The 14,990-nt window shown below is 45.8% G+C and overlaps 1 protein-coding gene across 4 annotated transcripts in view; it reads left to right on the top strand.

The window, feature by feature from the left end:
• The window catches only part of KIFC3 (kinesin family member C3), a 58,931-nt gene that overhangs the window by 14,775 nt on the left and 29,166 nt on the right, over positions 1-14,990 (top strand). For 2 of the 4 annotated variants that reach the window (XM_051974556.1, XM_051974557.1), the window contains exons 4-5: positions 3,586-3,727; positions 8,322-8,521. In XM_051974556.1, coding sequence (XP_051830516.1) covers positions 3,586-3,727; positions 8,322-8,521 — 342 coding nt within the window. Of the gene's footprint in view, positions 1-3,585; positions 3,728-6,386; positions 6,825-8,321; positions 8,522-14,990 lie in introns of those variants that run through there. The other 2 variants (XM_051974560.1, XM_051974559.1) reach the window with 2 other exon arrangements.

Raw genomic sequence — 14,990 nt, 5'->3', positions numbered from 1 at the left:
GTGTTGGATGCTGAATTCCCAGCAGGACACAGCTCTTCTTGAGGGAAGGTGGAGGATCTGGCCGGGTCCTTCTCAGCCCTTTAGCCTACCTTCCCATGCAGCCCCAGGGATTTGCTATGGATGTGGAGAAGTCAGGGTTCAGTGGCCAAAGTGCTATATTTGAGAGCAGAGAAGACCTGAATTTGAATTCAGCTCAGTTATTTCCTGGGCAGATCAATTCCCTCAGTCTTGGTTTCCCCATGTGTAAAGTCTGATCGAAATAAGTGCTATATAAATGTTAACTATCATCTATTATATGGGATAATAAAAGGACCTACCTAACAAGCTTGTTTATAAGGATTAAATGAGGTAATAATGACAGAGAGCTTCGCAAACTTAAGGTGCTATATAAATGCTCATTATTATTGATAATGGGAGTCCCAGCCCTGGGATTGATTGCTTCCTCTATAAAATGAAGGTTTGGGGCTGGGGGATGCCTAAAGCTCCTTCTGATCCCATCCTTTTATATCCCTAGCTGGTTTAAATATACCGAGATGCTGTTCTGTGCACAAACCTATGCAAAGACATATGTTACCTTATGGTTATACCATTGGACATTGAGTCTTGGAGTCGGGAAGGTGCTTCGGAGACCCTATGATTAACCTTTCTCTGCCTCAGTTTCTTCATCTGTTAAGTGGCAAAAATAATAGCATCTTTCCTATCTTCCTATTCCCCAACCTCAGGGCAATTATGACAATCTCAAGTGAAATAATATATTTACTATAATAATTATACACACATGTATACAAATATACAAATACCCAGTGCAAGTGTCTATATATATATATATGTATTTACATATATGGCAGTGTGTATGGATAGAGTGCTGGGCCTGGAATTAGGAAAGTTCATCTTCCTCAGGGAAAATTTAGTTTCAGATGCTTATGAGCTGTGTGACCTTTACATACATAGACAGATATATATATATGGTTAAGATCCTGTGATCCTTAACTACTTTCAGTCTCAGTTTTTTCATCTTAAATTGGGGATATGGATAGCATCTCTCTCAGAGTGTTGAGTACTGATATTTGTGAAGCACTTGGCAAACCTTAAAGTGCTTCATGAATATTAACCATCATCCTCATCATCATTAATAATAATAAATTACCAGAGGGGAAGGCATGGGGCTAGTTGAGTCTAGAATTGAAGAATAGTTTCCTCATTTCCACTGTAAGTTCTGAGCAGTTTATTGAAGATGGAAAGCTTCTGTGGGCTCCGAGATACCAAATCTGAAGTTTAAGTTTTTTTCCACTTCACTGTCTCTTCTTTGAACTCCACTGTGCCTAAAGGTGGGTTAGGGTTAGCGACTGCAACGGCAGCAACAAACCTGTCCTGTTTTGTGTAACATCTGAAGAAAGACTGGTTTGGACAAGCAAGAGTTGAGAGAGAGAGGCCAGAGAAGTGATTTTGGTGTTTCTCCCTTTGACTGGAGCTGCTGCAGTGACAGAGGAGGATGGTAGTGGGCCAGAAACTGCCTCATACCCTCCTTCCTCTGGTCTTGCAGTTCTGGGATGGTTGTTTTCTTGAGTTTTGATTACAGAGAAGGCTGTGTTGTGGTTGGAAGTGAACACTTGGAAGTCAGCAAAATCTGTTTCCAATTTCCATTTCTGAGTTGTTGGGTAACTCTTGAGTTTTTAACCTCTGGGCTTCTCTCCTGATACAAAGTGGGTCTGGAAAAATCCACTTCCTTTTTAGCTCTTGGGAAAACTGCTTTGTGTTTCCACATCCTTTGAGATCGGAGATGAGAAGCCCAGCTGGAGACCCAAAGCTCATTATCTTCCTCATCACAAGAGAGAAAGGTTGCCTCGTTGACATGGATGTGGGGGGGCTCCTTCTGATCCTAGCTGTTTTGGGGAGCCTGAGACAAGAATAGCTGCTGTCCTGGAAGCCTTTCCTCTTTGGCCGTTAGGAACAACTCATCCTTTCCTGGGACTGATCAGGCCTGGTACTGCAAAGGTAGAACTTGCCAGGTAGAAAGTCCTGGAGGTCCATGCTGGCTCTGAAGGCAAGAGGACTCGAGTTACTGGCTTATATTTACTAGCTATATGATCCTGGGCAAATCTGTCTACCTCAATTTCCTCATCTGTAAAATGGGAATAATATGAACAGAGGAACAAGTGAGATAAAATATATGAAGTGCTTTACAAACTTTGAAGTGCTATGTAATTATTTACTATTAGTAAAGTACCATCAATTTTCCAAGTACAGAATAGTTTTGTGCCCATGCTTGTCCTTCTCACCATACTTTCCTTTTCTTCTTCACTCTACGCTCGTTCTCCACATTTTCCTGTTTCTGATAGAAGGGATTCCCAACGCTCACTGTGGGTCACCCTTTTTTCCCTCTTTCTTCTATCCCCCCACCCTTGCCACCCCTCACCATGGCGGCCTTTCTAAAGTAGCTTTGATAATTCTGGGTCCCCAGGCTGCCGTGTTTGCCTGATGTCTCGGCAGTCTTGGGAGCATCATGCCGGGCTTGGGTAGTGGGTGGTGATTGGAGTCCTAGCAAAGTCGTAGCTCGGCTACCCAGAAAGACCTAAGGGAGCCACAGGGAGAGCTGAAAGGACACTGGGCAGTGCAGTGGGAGCCGGGGGAGCTTCTCCCTAAGGCAGGAAGGCTGAGTTTTAAGTCCCCTGTCTGATACTTCCCAGCCGTGTGCCCCAGAGAAAGTGACTTACCCTCTTAGACCTCATGCAATTTATCCAGATAATGGAGACAAGATTATCTGAAGAGCTTTACTCATAGTGTGGTCATGAGCCCCAAGCAGACACTGCAGGTAGACATGGCTTAGTGGATAGCCGTCGGGCTTGGAGTCGAGCGGACTTGGGTTCATTTTCTAGGGCAGCTAGATGGTGCAGTGGATAGTGCTGGGCTTGGAGTTAGGAGAACTGCCTTCCTCAGGACAAATTTGGTTTCAGATGCTGTGTGACCCCATTTAACTCTTATTTGCCTCATTTCCTCATCTGTAAGATGAGCTAGAGAAAGAAATGGCAAACGGCTCCAGTGTCTTTGCCAAGAAGACCCCTCGCGGGGTCACAAAGAGTCAGATATGACTGAAACATTGCTTGACAATAAGAACTCCATTCCATTTCAGACTCTTAATAGCTCTATAGCCCTCGGCAGTCACTATTCCTGTTTCCTTATTTGCAGAATGAAGGGGTTCGACCTGATGATCTCTGAAGTCCCTTCCCAGCTTTCACTAGGACTCGAGTGGGGATAAAGACTTGGCCCTCCCTAGACCCGCCATCCTAGGGGGCTCTTGTCCGTGCCCTTCCGTGTCGAGATGAGCGAGCTGGTTGGGGCAGATGGTGTCAGGATCCCTGTCTGCTCTGACAAGCTCGCTGGGATGCGTTGGGTAACCTGAGAATTTTCAGACACCTGACCATCTTGCCAGTGCCTGAGCTAGGGGCTCTTGATGCTTCCTCCTCTCCTTCTCCTCCTTCTCCTCCTCCTCCTCCTCCTCCCTTTGGCCTCCCACAAGGCCGGGGCATCTCTGTCCCCAGTGTTGCGATGCCCTTTACAGGAGTTGTGGTTGTGTCTTGACCACAGGCACTCCAGGACAAGGTGTATGCATGCAAGAGTCAGGTGAAGAAGGAGGAGAAGCAGCAGAAGAGGCCGGCATTGGCCCCCAAGCGGGCCCAAGACTCGGCTCAGGCACAGGAAGCCCACATCATGAATGTTGAGAAAACAGGTAAAGAGTGGAAGGGGATAGCAAGGAGCCAGCAGGTAGGGGCGGCTCCCTTTCAGAGCCAGTCTGCGGCTCGGGGACCGGTAGGGAGGACGTGCCGGGGTCAGACCCACGGGTCTGGGGTACGGCTCATCTGGATTATGGTGACCAGATGGGCCCGGCCCCTTTCCCCGAAACTCCTGACATAGCTGATTATGGAAGTATAACGAATAGTCGAATGCTCCTGGTCCCTCACTTTTCGGAAACTCTTTGCCTGTGTTAGTTATAACTTTTCCCTCCCTGCCCCCACCCACTCACCTTCCCACCTGTAACTAGGTGATGGCTGGCTTCGATGACTGAGCTCCAGGCTTGAGTTTCAGTGGTTTTTGTCTTGCCTTGGGTTCTTGTAGGGAGGAGAAAAGGCTGGCAGCCCAGAGAGATCATTTGTTGCTTGGTAGAAAGTACCTGATTCCCCTCCTCACTTGTGAGAAATTTCCGGGCCGGTCAGGGAAAAGAGACAAAACCTCTGGAATATGAGGCTTTGTGATCAAAAATTATACTTTTTATCGGCTGCATGAGCTCAGGCCAGTCACTCACCTTTTCTCCCTCTGTAAAAATGAGAGTTGTCCTTTCCAGCCCTAAATCCAGTCCTAAAGTCCGCTGTCCCCTGACTTGCTTGCTGCCTTGAATTTAGAGAAGGGTCTCTGTCCCCCTCCTCTTTTAGAAGTAATGATAGGTGTACAGTGATGACTGACCTTCTTAGTTGCACTCCCTTCTCCTGACCTCTGCTCTCAGGGCAGAGAGGAGGGTGTAGGGAGCTCAGGGTGCCCATGAAGGAGCAAGAAACCGGGCAGAAAGTGTCCATAAAGAGAAGTCAGGGATCTGTGGATCACTTCCCTTCTCCTCTAGGGTTAACTAACTGTGTGTCTAAACTTGTCTGGATACGGAGGCTGGAACCACTCCCGAGGTGGCGAGTGTTCCCCTGACTCTGGTAGCTTCCTCTGGGCTGTATTTCTCTGTGACTGCTGAATTCTGGGGAGAATTGGAGGGGGGAACAGAAAGAGTTGGGGCTTTAGGAAAGGAGAGAGATCCAGGTGATAAAAGGAAAGAAAAAAAGCCAGATTTCTAAGGGAATTAAGTGACAAGCTGGACTGGATGCTGCAGCCGCCCCCAGACCAGAGGCTGGGACTCGGGAGGCCTCTGGCTCACCATGTGCCTCCTCACCTCCTTCCCTTCTGCTTTTTATCCTGAACGGATCTGATCTCATGATCTTTGTTACTTTGCTTGTCCACCCCCTCCTGTGTTCTCAAGTGCCGCCCTGATGGCTGCTCTTTAGCCGCTGCCGCCGCTGTCCCTGGTGGACTCTGCGGGTTTTCTTTGGCCATTTCCTCACCCCTTGCCAAGTGGCTGGCCAGGTGTGGGGCTCGGAGGCCAAAGCAAACCCTTAGGACAAAATGCAGAGCCAAAGATGCCTGAGGAATGATCTGTCCTATGCACAGCCCAGGTTTCGTGATCTGTGGAGAGTTTCAACACCTCATGCAATATTCATGCGGCAGGAGCCTTGGGCAAAGTCCTGGGGAGGAGGTCCCACCGCTCGGCTGGAGCTTAGAAATGGCGCCTTTGGAGGGAGCTTTGCAAGGAGCTTCTGGATCATTTCTTCCAACCTCCCCTCTCTGTCCGGGACAGATTGCAGGACTGAAGGCCCCTCTGTATGTGAGAGACATTCAGAAACTCCCAGCCAAGTTCGAGCCAAGTGATTGCATCAACCACCTCATCCTGCCGACTTTAGCCAGTGTTTGTTGGAGGGGAATGCACTGCAACAGTGGCAGACCCTGTTCTGAAGGAGAAAAGACACTCAGGGTCTGGTGTGAGTGAAATCACTACAGAGAATTAAACCTGGGCAGTGTTTTCCCAAAGGCTTGGCCCCCACCTCCTTCTTGCCAGGGTCCAGGCCTCTCTACAGTCCTTGATTTGGCCCTGTCTGGATAGTCTTTGCTCCTTCTCAGTCGTTCTTATGTTATCTATCCCCATTGGAATAGAAGGGCAGGTACTGCCTAGCTTGATTTTTCTTTGAGAGTTTAGCACAGTGCCTGACACGTAGTAGGTGCTTACTTGATGCTCTATCCAGCTATCTCTCATCTATATCAGTCTGTCATCTATCCCTCCATCATCTCCTATCTATCTCTTTTGTCTTTCATCTATTAATCTATTCTTCTGTCTTCCTCTATCCATCTGTTTCTTTCTCTATCATTTCTATCATGTAGCTTAAATCTCTTTACATAATCTATGTCTTTCTATTTATATTTTTAATATCTCTCTCAGTCTCTGTCTCTTTCTCAATTTATATGGACTCAGTCCTTTGGAGTTTACATTGTATTTTTCCTGAAAAGTTCCTTTCTGGCCTTTATTTTTATTCCAAAAACAATTTGTCGTCCTTATCATCCCTTTCTCTAAGCTGAGGCTGTTTGGTGATGATATGGAAGCCAACCCTGGGTTTGGAGTTTCCAAATAGGAATGTGGTTTTAGTCTAAGAGAAGGCTTTGTTCACACAAGCTTGGAACCACCCTTTGCCAGCCTGTGAACCTAAGGAGCAGTTAAGGAGAAGGAGAAAGGGGGAGGGGGGAGGAGGAGGAAGAAGAGGGATAAGAGGGAGGGACAGAGGGAGAGAGAGAAAAAAACAGAAGAAAGAGGAAGGAGGAGGAGGAGGAGGTGAAGGAAAAGGAGGAGAAGGAAGAGGAAAAGGAGGAAAAGAGGGAGAAGGGGAAGAGAAGAAAGGAGAGGGAGGAAAGGGGAAAAGGAGGAGGAGGAGGAAGGAGAAGAGAAGAAAGAAGAAGGAGGGAAAGGGGGAGAAGGGAGAAGAGAAAGAGGAGGTGGGAGAGGAAGAGAAAGGGAGTACTGAGGGAGAGAGAAAAACAGAAGGAGAAAAGGAGGAGGAGAGGAAGGAGGAGGAAAAGACAAAGAAGAACAGAGGAGGAGGAGAGAAAGAAGAGGAGGAACAAGAGGAGTGGAACAGAGGAAGAGAGAAAGAGAGAAGAAAAGATGAAGACTGCAAAGGAGATGAAAAAAAGAAGATGAATACAAAAGAAGAAGGAAGGAGGAGGAGAAGAAAAAGGGGAAGAAGGTGGAGAAGGGGGGATAAGAGGGAGGAGAAGGGAGAGGAAGAAAAAGGAGGCCAAAGAAGAGAGAAAGAGACACACAGAAGGGGAGGAGAGAAAAAGGAGAAGGATGAGACAAAGAGGAGGAAGAAGAGGAGAGGAAGAAAGGAGGGGAGAGGGAAAGAAAAAGAGGAGGAGGGAGAGGAGGGGGCGCTGCTGGGGGAGGGGAGGCGTCAAACCAGGGACGGGGCTCCCCCCTCAGCTCTGAGCTGCTCCCCTTTGACACTTGACCGTTGCTGAGTCTGGGCTGCCTGTCTCAAGGCACACCTCCCAGAGCCACAGCCTGCCCCTCTCTGCATCCCCCCGGCTCCCCTGCCCCCTTTGCTCCTGGGCATTGGGGTTATCCTCCGTTCCCAATGCGCCCCCGAGCTAGTTGGACTTCTTGGCTGGTGGGATTCCCTCCTCCCTCCTCCCTCCTTCTCTCCCTCCCTTCTCCCTCCCTGCGCGGGCTGGCTCTCGGGTCAGAGGACGTCTCTCCCGGCCGCTCCCTGGGGGCACCTGCGCGTGCCTGGGGGGCCCCTCCGGACGGCCCACTGGGCCGGGTGCGTGGGGAGTGAGCCTCACGGGGAGGGGGCGGCCTCGGGGCCCCGACCCTCCGCTCTGCCCTCGTGCTCTCTGCGGCCGAGGCTGCGGACCACACGCCACTCCCACTTCCTCCCCTCCCGCGGGGCCTTCCCTGGGGGTCCCCTAAACGCCTTGCCCCTCCCCCCTCCCCCGTTGCTCGGGACGTCTGGGATTTCTTCTCTGGGGTGTCTTGGGAAGGGTTTTTCCGTCGCCAAGAAGAACCTTTGGAGGCTTGACTACCTGGACTCCCCCACAGTGCTGAAGGGACTGACCAGTTAACCTTTATTTAAGAAAATGTCCAAATCCTAAGCGGCTCAGAGCACAAAAAAGACATTTCTTAAGTGACTTAAGTCAGTAAGAGAGTCCTGGACCGGGAGGCTCAGAATGACCAGGTTTTAGTCTTAGCTCTGGCACTAATTTTTTGGGGACTTTTGGGCAATTCACTTCCTTTGTCTTAGTCTCAGTTTCTTGATCTGTAAAATAGGGCTCTAGATGTGAAATGACTGGATGGTCCAGGAAACATTTTAATACATCTGCAATGACTGGATGCTTCCTTCTTCCTCCTCGAACCCCTTATCACACTGAAGCAGGGAACCCAAAGCCTTAAGCAAGCCACAAGAGTCCCCTGTTCCCCCCTCTCTTCCCTCCCCCTCCCCGCCCCATACCTCCTCCCTCTGAGGAGCTGGTATCTGTCCTGTGGCTTTTTCTGAATTGCTTCTAGGGCAAGCATCTTGGCTCCCTGTTGGGGGCTCTCCGCTGATGTCCTCATTTCTGCTTCCATCTCTCTTCATGATCAGTGGCTGAACCCTGGCCACCAGTGCCCCTTCCCTCCCCATGGAGCCCTGACTCCGGGAGCCCTGTGGGACGGGGTCCCCCTCTGACGCTCCTTTCGGTTACAGGTGGGAGGCTCTTCGGCAGCGGGAAGTGCTCAGGCCTATCTGGGGCCCGCCAGTTACCCATGATCCAGAAGATGGTGGAGTCCATGTCCCAGCTCCAGGAAGAAAAGGGCCAACTGCAGGAGCAGTTAATGGCGTTGCAGAAAAAGCTGGCCCTTCGGGAGAGTGACCAGCAAGCTGTATCCACGCAGCTGCAAGCTCAGGTACTGACTCTTGCCATCAAAGGATGCTCGAGGAGAGATTAAATATGGGGCTGAGGAGTTTAGGTCCTACTGGAGGTACCCAACATGCTTCACTCCAGAGCAAATGTTGGGTTCAAACTGGCTAGTTATGGTGCGACTCTGGACAAGTCATTTCTCACCCCTAGTCCTCATTTGTTTTCTCTGTAAAGTAATGGATTTGGGCAAAATGATTTCTAAGCTTTTTCCCAACTAGAAGTTTTCATGAAATCTCTGGAGTTTCAGAAATCTCTATATTGTTATACTATATTATTCCAAGACCAGTTTTTAAAAACCTCCTTGTTTTAGGGTCTCACAAAAAGTTGGCTTCATTTGGGCTTGGTTGCAGGAGTTAGGAGGTCAAGTGGTTGGAGCAGTGATGGAGGTTCCTGGGACTGCTCTCCTAATTCCCCCCTTCATGGCCTGAGCAGCATGCTTCCCCCAAGGGGTTAAAGCTTGGCTTTCTGGAAGGTCTTGTAGCTGGGATTATCGAACTCATAAGACTCGTGAAGTGTAAGAATGCCAGCTAGAGAGAAGTGACCCAGTGCCTCTGGAGTGAGGGATTGCTGCTTTGGTGGATAAGGTTCAGCTTTTGACTGAAAGAGGCATATTTGCTTAACTTTAAAAGCTTGGAGGTTTCTTCCCTCCTGCCCTCCTTCCTTCTCTTCTCCCCTTTCCTCCTTCCTCCTTCCTTCCTTTTTTCCTTTTTCCCTTCCATCCTTTTGTCCCCTCCCTTCTTCCTTCCTTTCCTTCCTTTCCTCCTTTCTTTCTTCTCCCCTTCTTTCCTTCTCTCCTTCCTTCTTTTTTTTCCCTCCCTCCCTTCCTTCAAAACAAAAAAAGAACACTCATAAAAAGAAAAATACTTTAATACTTCTTACAAATAAGGAGTAAAGGACTTTTTTGGATCATAATTTTCTCTTCAGTGCTTTCTCAGGAATGCTCTAGGATCATAGAATTAAGATCTGGAAGGGCCTTTGGGGTCACTTAGATTAATCCCAGAGAGAAGGAACATGTTAGTTCCTACTCAGTTCCCGGAGTACCAAGCCAGGCTTCTAACCCAGGTGCCTTAACTTCAGAACCAATAACTATTCCTTCCATAACTTCTTCCTGTCTTTCAATTTCAAGTTAATCTCCTAAGGAAGAATCACCAAAATCTATGTAGCTGTCATCCCTTCTATTGCCTGGCACCCTTTCTTTTGTCTTGTCATAAAACCTGCCCTTTCCTAGCTTTTACTGGTACATTCTGTCTATTTATAATGCCCTGCATCTGTCTTCAGCGAATTAATTCATTCTGGTCTCGTCTGACCATTTCTCCGGTTTACCAAAATGGAACAGTGGAGCTTGTGTTTGGAGGTGCTGGTCGCCTCCCTGGCCCGGTGTCTTCCGCACACTGAATTAGCTAATGAGCACATTCTGTTTCCCCATCTAGGTCATTCCCTGAAGAAAATACCCAGCAGCTCTGGGCTCAAGGTCAGATCCTCTTGTTCCCAGATCTCTTTGTAGGGCTTCTGACCTTCCACCCACTTGATAATCGTGGGTATTTTCCTACTTTACAGAAGGGCATGGTATGGGGTAAAACCTTATCTCACACTCCAACTCTGCCAGCCAGAATGAGACAAAGACAGTTCTTTATCACAGAAAGAGATTAGGTCAGTCCCACTGGCCCCACTCTCTGTGAGGCCATCCTGGTGGTGGCCTTGGATTTGGGGCCAGTGTATTGATTTTAAGATTGGGGAGCTTTGTAATTTCTCAGATAACTTCCTTTTTCCTTCTTTTTAACATAAGGCCATCGCTTGTCTAATGGTCCAAACTCTTTAATCATTGTTTCTGATTTAATAAATAGTTTTCTTTCAGTGTCCCAAACCAGTTCTAAGGATGCAGGTCAGATATTGATTTGAGGTTTAGTTAGCATTTGGCCACACCTTCTTCAGCTTGTATTTCACCTTACCTAGTATGTCTCCTATCTTAGTTCCTAAAGAGATCACAGCTTCTTATATTTAAAGAAAAAAAATCCCAACTACAATCAATTGACATTTTTCTAATGACCTCAATTTCCTCTCCTTAGAGTCTGTCAAAATCAATTAAGCAACAAACATTTATAAAGCACATACTATGTGCTGGGCATTATTCTAAATGCTTGGGATATAAAGAGAGGTAAAAGCCCTTAAGGAGCTTACAATGAATGGGACACAGTAGGAGCTTAATAAATGCTTCTTGACTGATTGTTTCTAAGTGTCACAGTTAATTTAATATTTATTGAATGCTTGCTATGTGCTGATGCACTGGCCAAGCAAGCTTAGATGGTTTCAACTCCATCTCCATTGCTTCCTTTTAAGAACTTGTATATAATTTCATCCATTTTTCTTTCTCTCTTTCTCTTTTTCTTTCTTTTTCTCTTCTTTCTTTTTCTTCTCTCTTTTCCTCTTTTTTATTAAAGTTTTTTTATTTACAAAACATATGCATGAGTAATTTTTCAACACTGACCTTTGCAAAACCTGTGTTTCAAATTTTCCCCTTTCCCCTTACTCCCCCTTCCCCTAGATGGCAGATAATCCAGTACATGTTAAATATATTAAATGTAATATACACACACACACACACACACACACACACACATTTATACAGTTATCTTGATCCAATTTTTCTTGTGCAGCAAGAAGGGAAAAAAAACTGAAAAAGAAAACAAAATGCAAGCAAACAACAGAAAGAGTGAAAATGCTATGGTCCACATTCAGTTCCCACAGTCCTCTCTCTGCATTCCTTAGTTTTTCTAGCACATCGCCAAGGAGAGCTTTTCATTGTCACAGAAATTAGGGATTTAGGCAGCTTTGTGAACCTATCCCAAGAAGCCCAAGCCTGTTGTCTTTTTGGCTTGTAGGAAATCTAGAATAAATTCCAGCTTCAAAGTCACTTCTTTCCCTTTTATCTATTCAAGCCAACAATTAGTAAGCATCTGCTGTATGCATGGCATTATTCTTGTAGCATTTGCTTGCTTATTTTCTCTTTGATTGGATTGTAAATTCATGTACTGTAAGGGACCTGGAACTAGGGGTGCAATGAGTTAGAGCAATGGGGGTTCGGTGTCAAGAAGATCCGAGTTCAGATTCTGCCTCACATTCTGACTAGTCCTATTGGAGTCCTTTTTTTCATCTGTAAAATGAGACTTTTCCCAGGACTGTTGTGAGGATCTCAAGTGAGAAGATGTAATGTGCTTTGCAAACCATAAAAATGATATGAGTGCTGATTATTATCAGCGTCATGGAATCCAGCCCTCCTCATTTACAGAGGAGCAGATGTGGCTCCTAGATATAAAGCGATTTGTCCATGACCCCACAGCTAATAAGGGCCATAGCTAGCATCTGAAGTCAGGCTTTCTCTCTCCTGAGCTAGCGTTCTTTCCTCCATCCTGCGTCTTATCTCCTTTGGATACTCTCAGACACTCAACAGGGATTTGTGGGATAAACAGAATTAAAAGGCACCACACTTGGAACTGGGGATACCATTCCCTTTTGCATATTGTTTATCATCTGGGGTGAGTCCTGCCTTCAGTTCTATCGTAATACAAGTTAGAAGGTATTGAAAGAGTGGCTGGGGGACTGAGGAAGAAAAGGTCATTTTTTCCTGGAACAAGACAAGATCAGAGAAGGGCCTGGAGATGTCTTTGACATGGTGTAAAATGAACTGGGAAGGAGAGTTGGAGCCAGAAACTTCTCTGCCATCAGCTCCTGGATTCAGATCTGGAAAGAACATTAGAGACCACCCCTCATTTTAAAGAGCAGAAAATTGAGGGCCAGAGAGAGGGCCATGACTAAACCTACCTGAGTTTTAAGTCTGATGGACTCCTACTCATTGGGAGTCTTTCCCTTTTCTTGGAATCCTCCTGATTTCTGGATTTTGGAGCGACATATACACATACTTAATATATCTTCCCTACCCCTCTATCAATTGCAGCGATTTCTGAGATCTTAGAATTTCTAATCTATATTCTGAGGTTTGGGGCTCTATAGAAGGCAGAACTTCCTAACAATTTGAGCCATCTAGTAAGGGAAGGAATTGTTTGAGTGACCCCTTCGTTACTGGGAGTATTCAGGTAGAGGCCATGCAAAGTTTTCAGGAAAATCCTTGGAAAACCTTGTGTTTCAAATTTTTCTCCCTCCCTTCTCAGCCCTCTCCTCTAGACAGCAAGCAATCCCATATAAGTTAAACATGTTCAATTCTTCTAAACATATTTCCACATTTATCATGCTGCACGAAAAAAAATCAGATCAAAAAGAAAAAAAAAAAGAAAGAGAGAAAAACAAAAGCAAACAAACAACCAAAAAATGATGAAAATACTATGTTGTGATCCACATTCAATTCCCATAGTCCTCTTTCTGAAATGCAAATACTTTCTATCTTTCAAAATAGGGATCTGTGGAGGGGAGCTCTGAGTCTTGCTGTCTTTTAAAATTTTGAGTAGAATTGTGAATCTTGATCCAGCTTCATAGAGAGGAGGGCTTATTAGGTAGGGGTCTGTTTACTTGTTTATTTGCTTTTAGTAACATTTTAATAACTTTTTCACTATAATTGATTTTCTTTTCATCCTGTGTTTTGTTTTATGGATTTTAAACCCTTGTTTGGAGAAGGGTCTCAAGCATTCTGTCAAAGTGGGGGGCCACAAATAGAGATAAAACACTCTCTGTGGTCAGCAGTTCATTAGCATATAGGACAAGGGAAGAAGATAATTAACATGTTTAAAAAGTGATAAGTAAAATGGCCACACCTTAGGGCTGGGAAAACACATACCTGAGCAGGGCAGATGACTTTTTCTTAACCTTTTTTTTTAAAACAACCTAATGTGATTGCAGAGGATGATGACTTGGGAATCTGATCAGGGACAGGCTCAGACTTCCCAGACTTCCCATTTTCCCAGGAGATGGGTAGGGCAGTGAGGTGAGGAGGTCTACTCTCCAGGCTAATTGATGACTCAGTTTCTCTGACTATTTTGGAGCCTGGGAAAGAGGAGTACAAGGTGTTAAGAGATGTCCAGAATGTATTTCAACCACAAGCAGATCTTGAAAATGAAAAACACTTTCCCAACTGGAAGGCAGAAACAGGTGACAATGCTCCTCACAGCCTCAAATTCCCCCCTTTATTCTAATCCCAGGCTGTAAGCTGAGCCCGCTTTAGAGTAGTTGGTGGGTGCTATCCAGAGAGTTCTTCGAGGGACGAGGTCAGTCTGGGGTCATACCTGGATTTGGGGTCACCCCTGTGATCCGGCCCTGTTTAGAAAGCTTGGACTGTGGTGGACAGAGAGCCCTGGTCTGGGAATTCAGCCGATCTGGTTCAACCACATACCAGCTCTGTGACCTTGCATAAGTTAATTATGAACCCGAGATTCCTGGCTGGTAAATCAAAGGTTCTGGTGGATTACTATTTCACTGAAGGTCATTTCCAGATGTTTTATCCTGTCCTGTCCAGGGGCATTGAATGGTCTTATGTGTCACATCCCAGGTACCTCCTCATTCTTTTTTTTTTTTTTTTTTAAATTTTTATTTAATGATTACTTTATATTGACAACATTATGCCTTGCACTCGTTTCTTTTCCGATTTTTTTTCCCCCTCCCTCCCTCCACCCCCTCCCCTAGATGGCAAGCAGTCCTTTATATGTTGGATATGTTGCAGTATATCCTAGATACAATATATGTTTGCAGAACCGAACATTCTCCCGCTGCACAGGGAGAATTGGATTCAGAAGGTATAAATAACCCGGGAAGAAAAACAAAAATGCAGATAGTTCACATTTGTTTCCCAGTGTTCTTTCTTTGGGTGTAGCTGCTTTTGGCCGTCATTTATCAATTGAAACTCAGTTAGGTCTCTTTGTCAAAGAAATCCACTTCCATCAGAATATGTCCTCATACAATATCGTTGTCGAAGTGTATAATGATCTCCTGGTTCTGCTCATTTCACTTAGCATCAGTTCATGTAATTCTCGCCAGTCCTCTCTGTATTCATCCCGCTGGTCATTTCTTACAGAACAATAATATTCCATAACATTCATATACCACAATTTACCCAGCCATTCTCCAATTGATGGGCATCCATTCATTTTCCAGTTTCTAGCCACTACAAACAGGGCTGCTACAAACATTTTGGCACATACAGGTCCCTTTCCCTTCTTTAGTATTTCTTTGGGATATAAGCCCAATACAAACACTGCTGGATCAAAGGGTATGCACAATTTGATAATTTTTTGGGCATAATTCCAGATTGCTCTCCAGAATGGTTGGATTCGTTCACAACTCCACCACCAATGCATCAGTGTCCCAGTTTTCCCGCATCCCCTCCAACATTCATCATTATTTTTTCCTGTCATCTTAGCCAATCTGACAGGTGTGTAGTGGTATCTCAGAGTTGTCTTAATTTGCATTTCTCTGATCAATAATTATTTGGAACACTCTTTCATATGAGTGGT

The sequence above is a fragment of the Antechinus flavipes genome, chromosome 2 (assembly GCF_016432865.1).
Source record: "Antechinus flavipes isolate AdamAnt ecotype Samford, QLD, Australia chromosome 2, AdamAnt_v2, whole genome shotgun sequence".
In the NCBI taxonomy this organism is placed as follows: domain Eukaryota; kingdom Metazoa; phylum Chordata; class Mammalia; order Dasyuromorphia; family Dasyuridae; genus Antechinus; species Antechinus flavipes.
The sequence above is the reverse complement of the archived record's forward strand: the minus strand, read 5'-3'. Positions and strand labels throughout refer to the sequence as shown.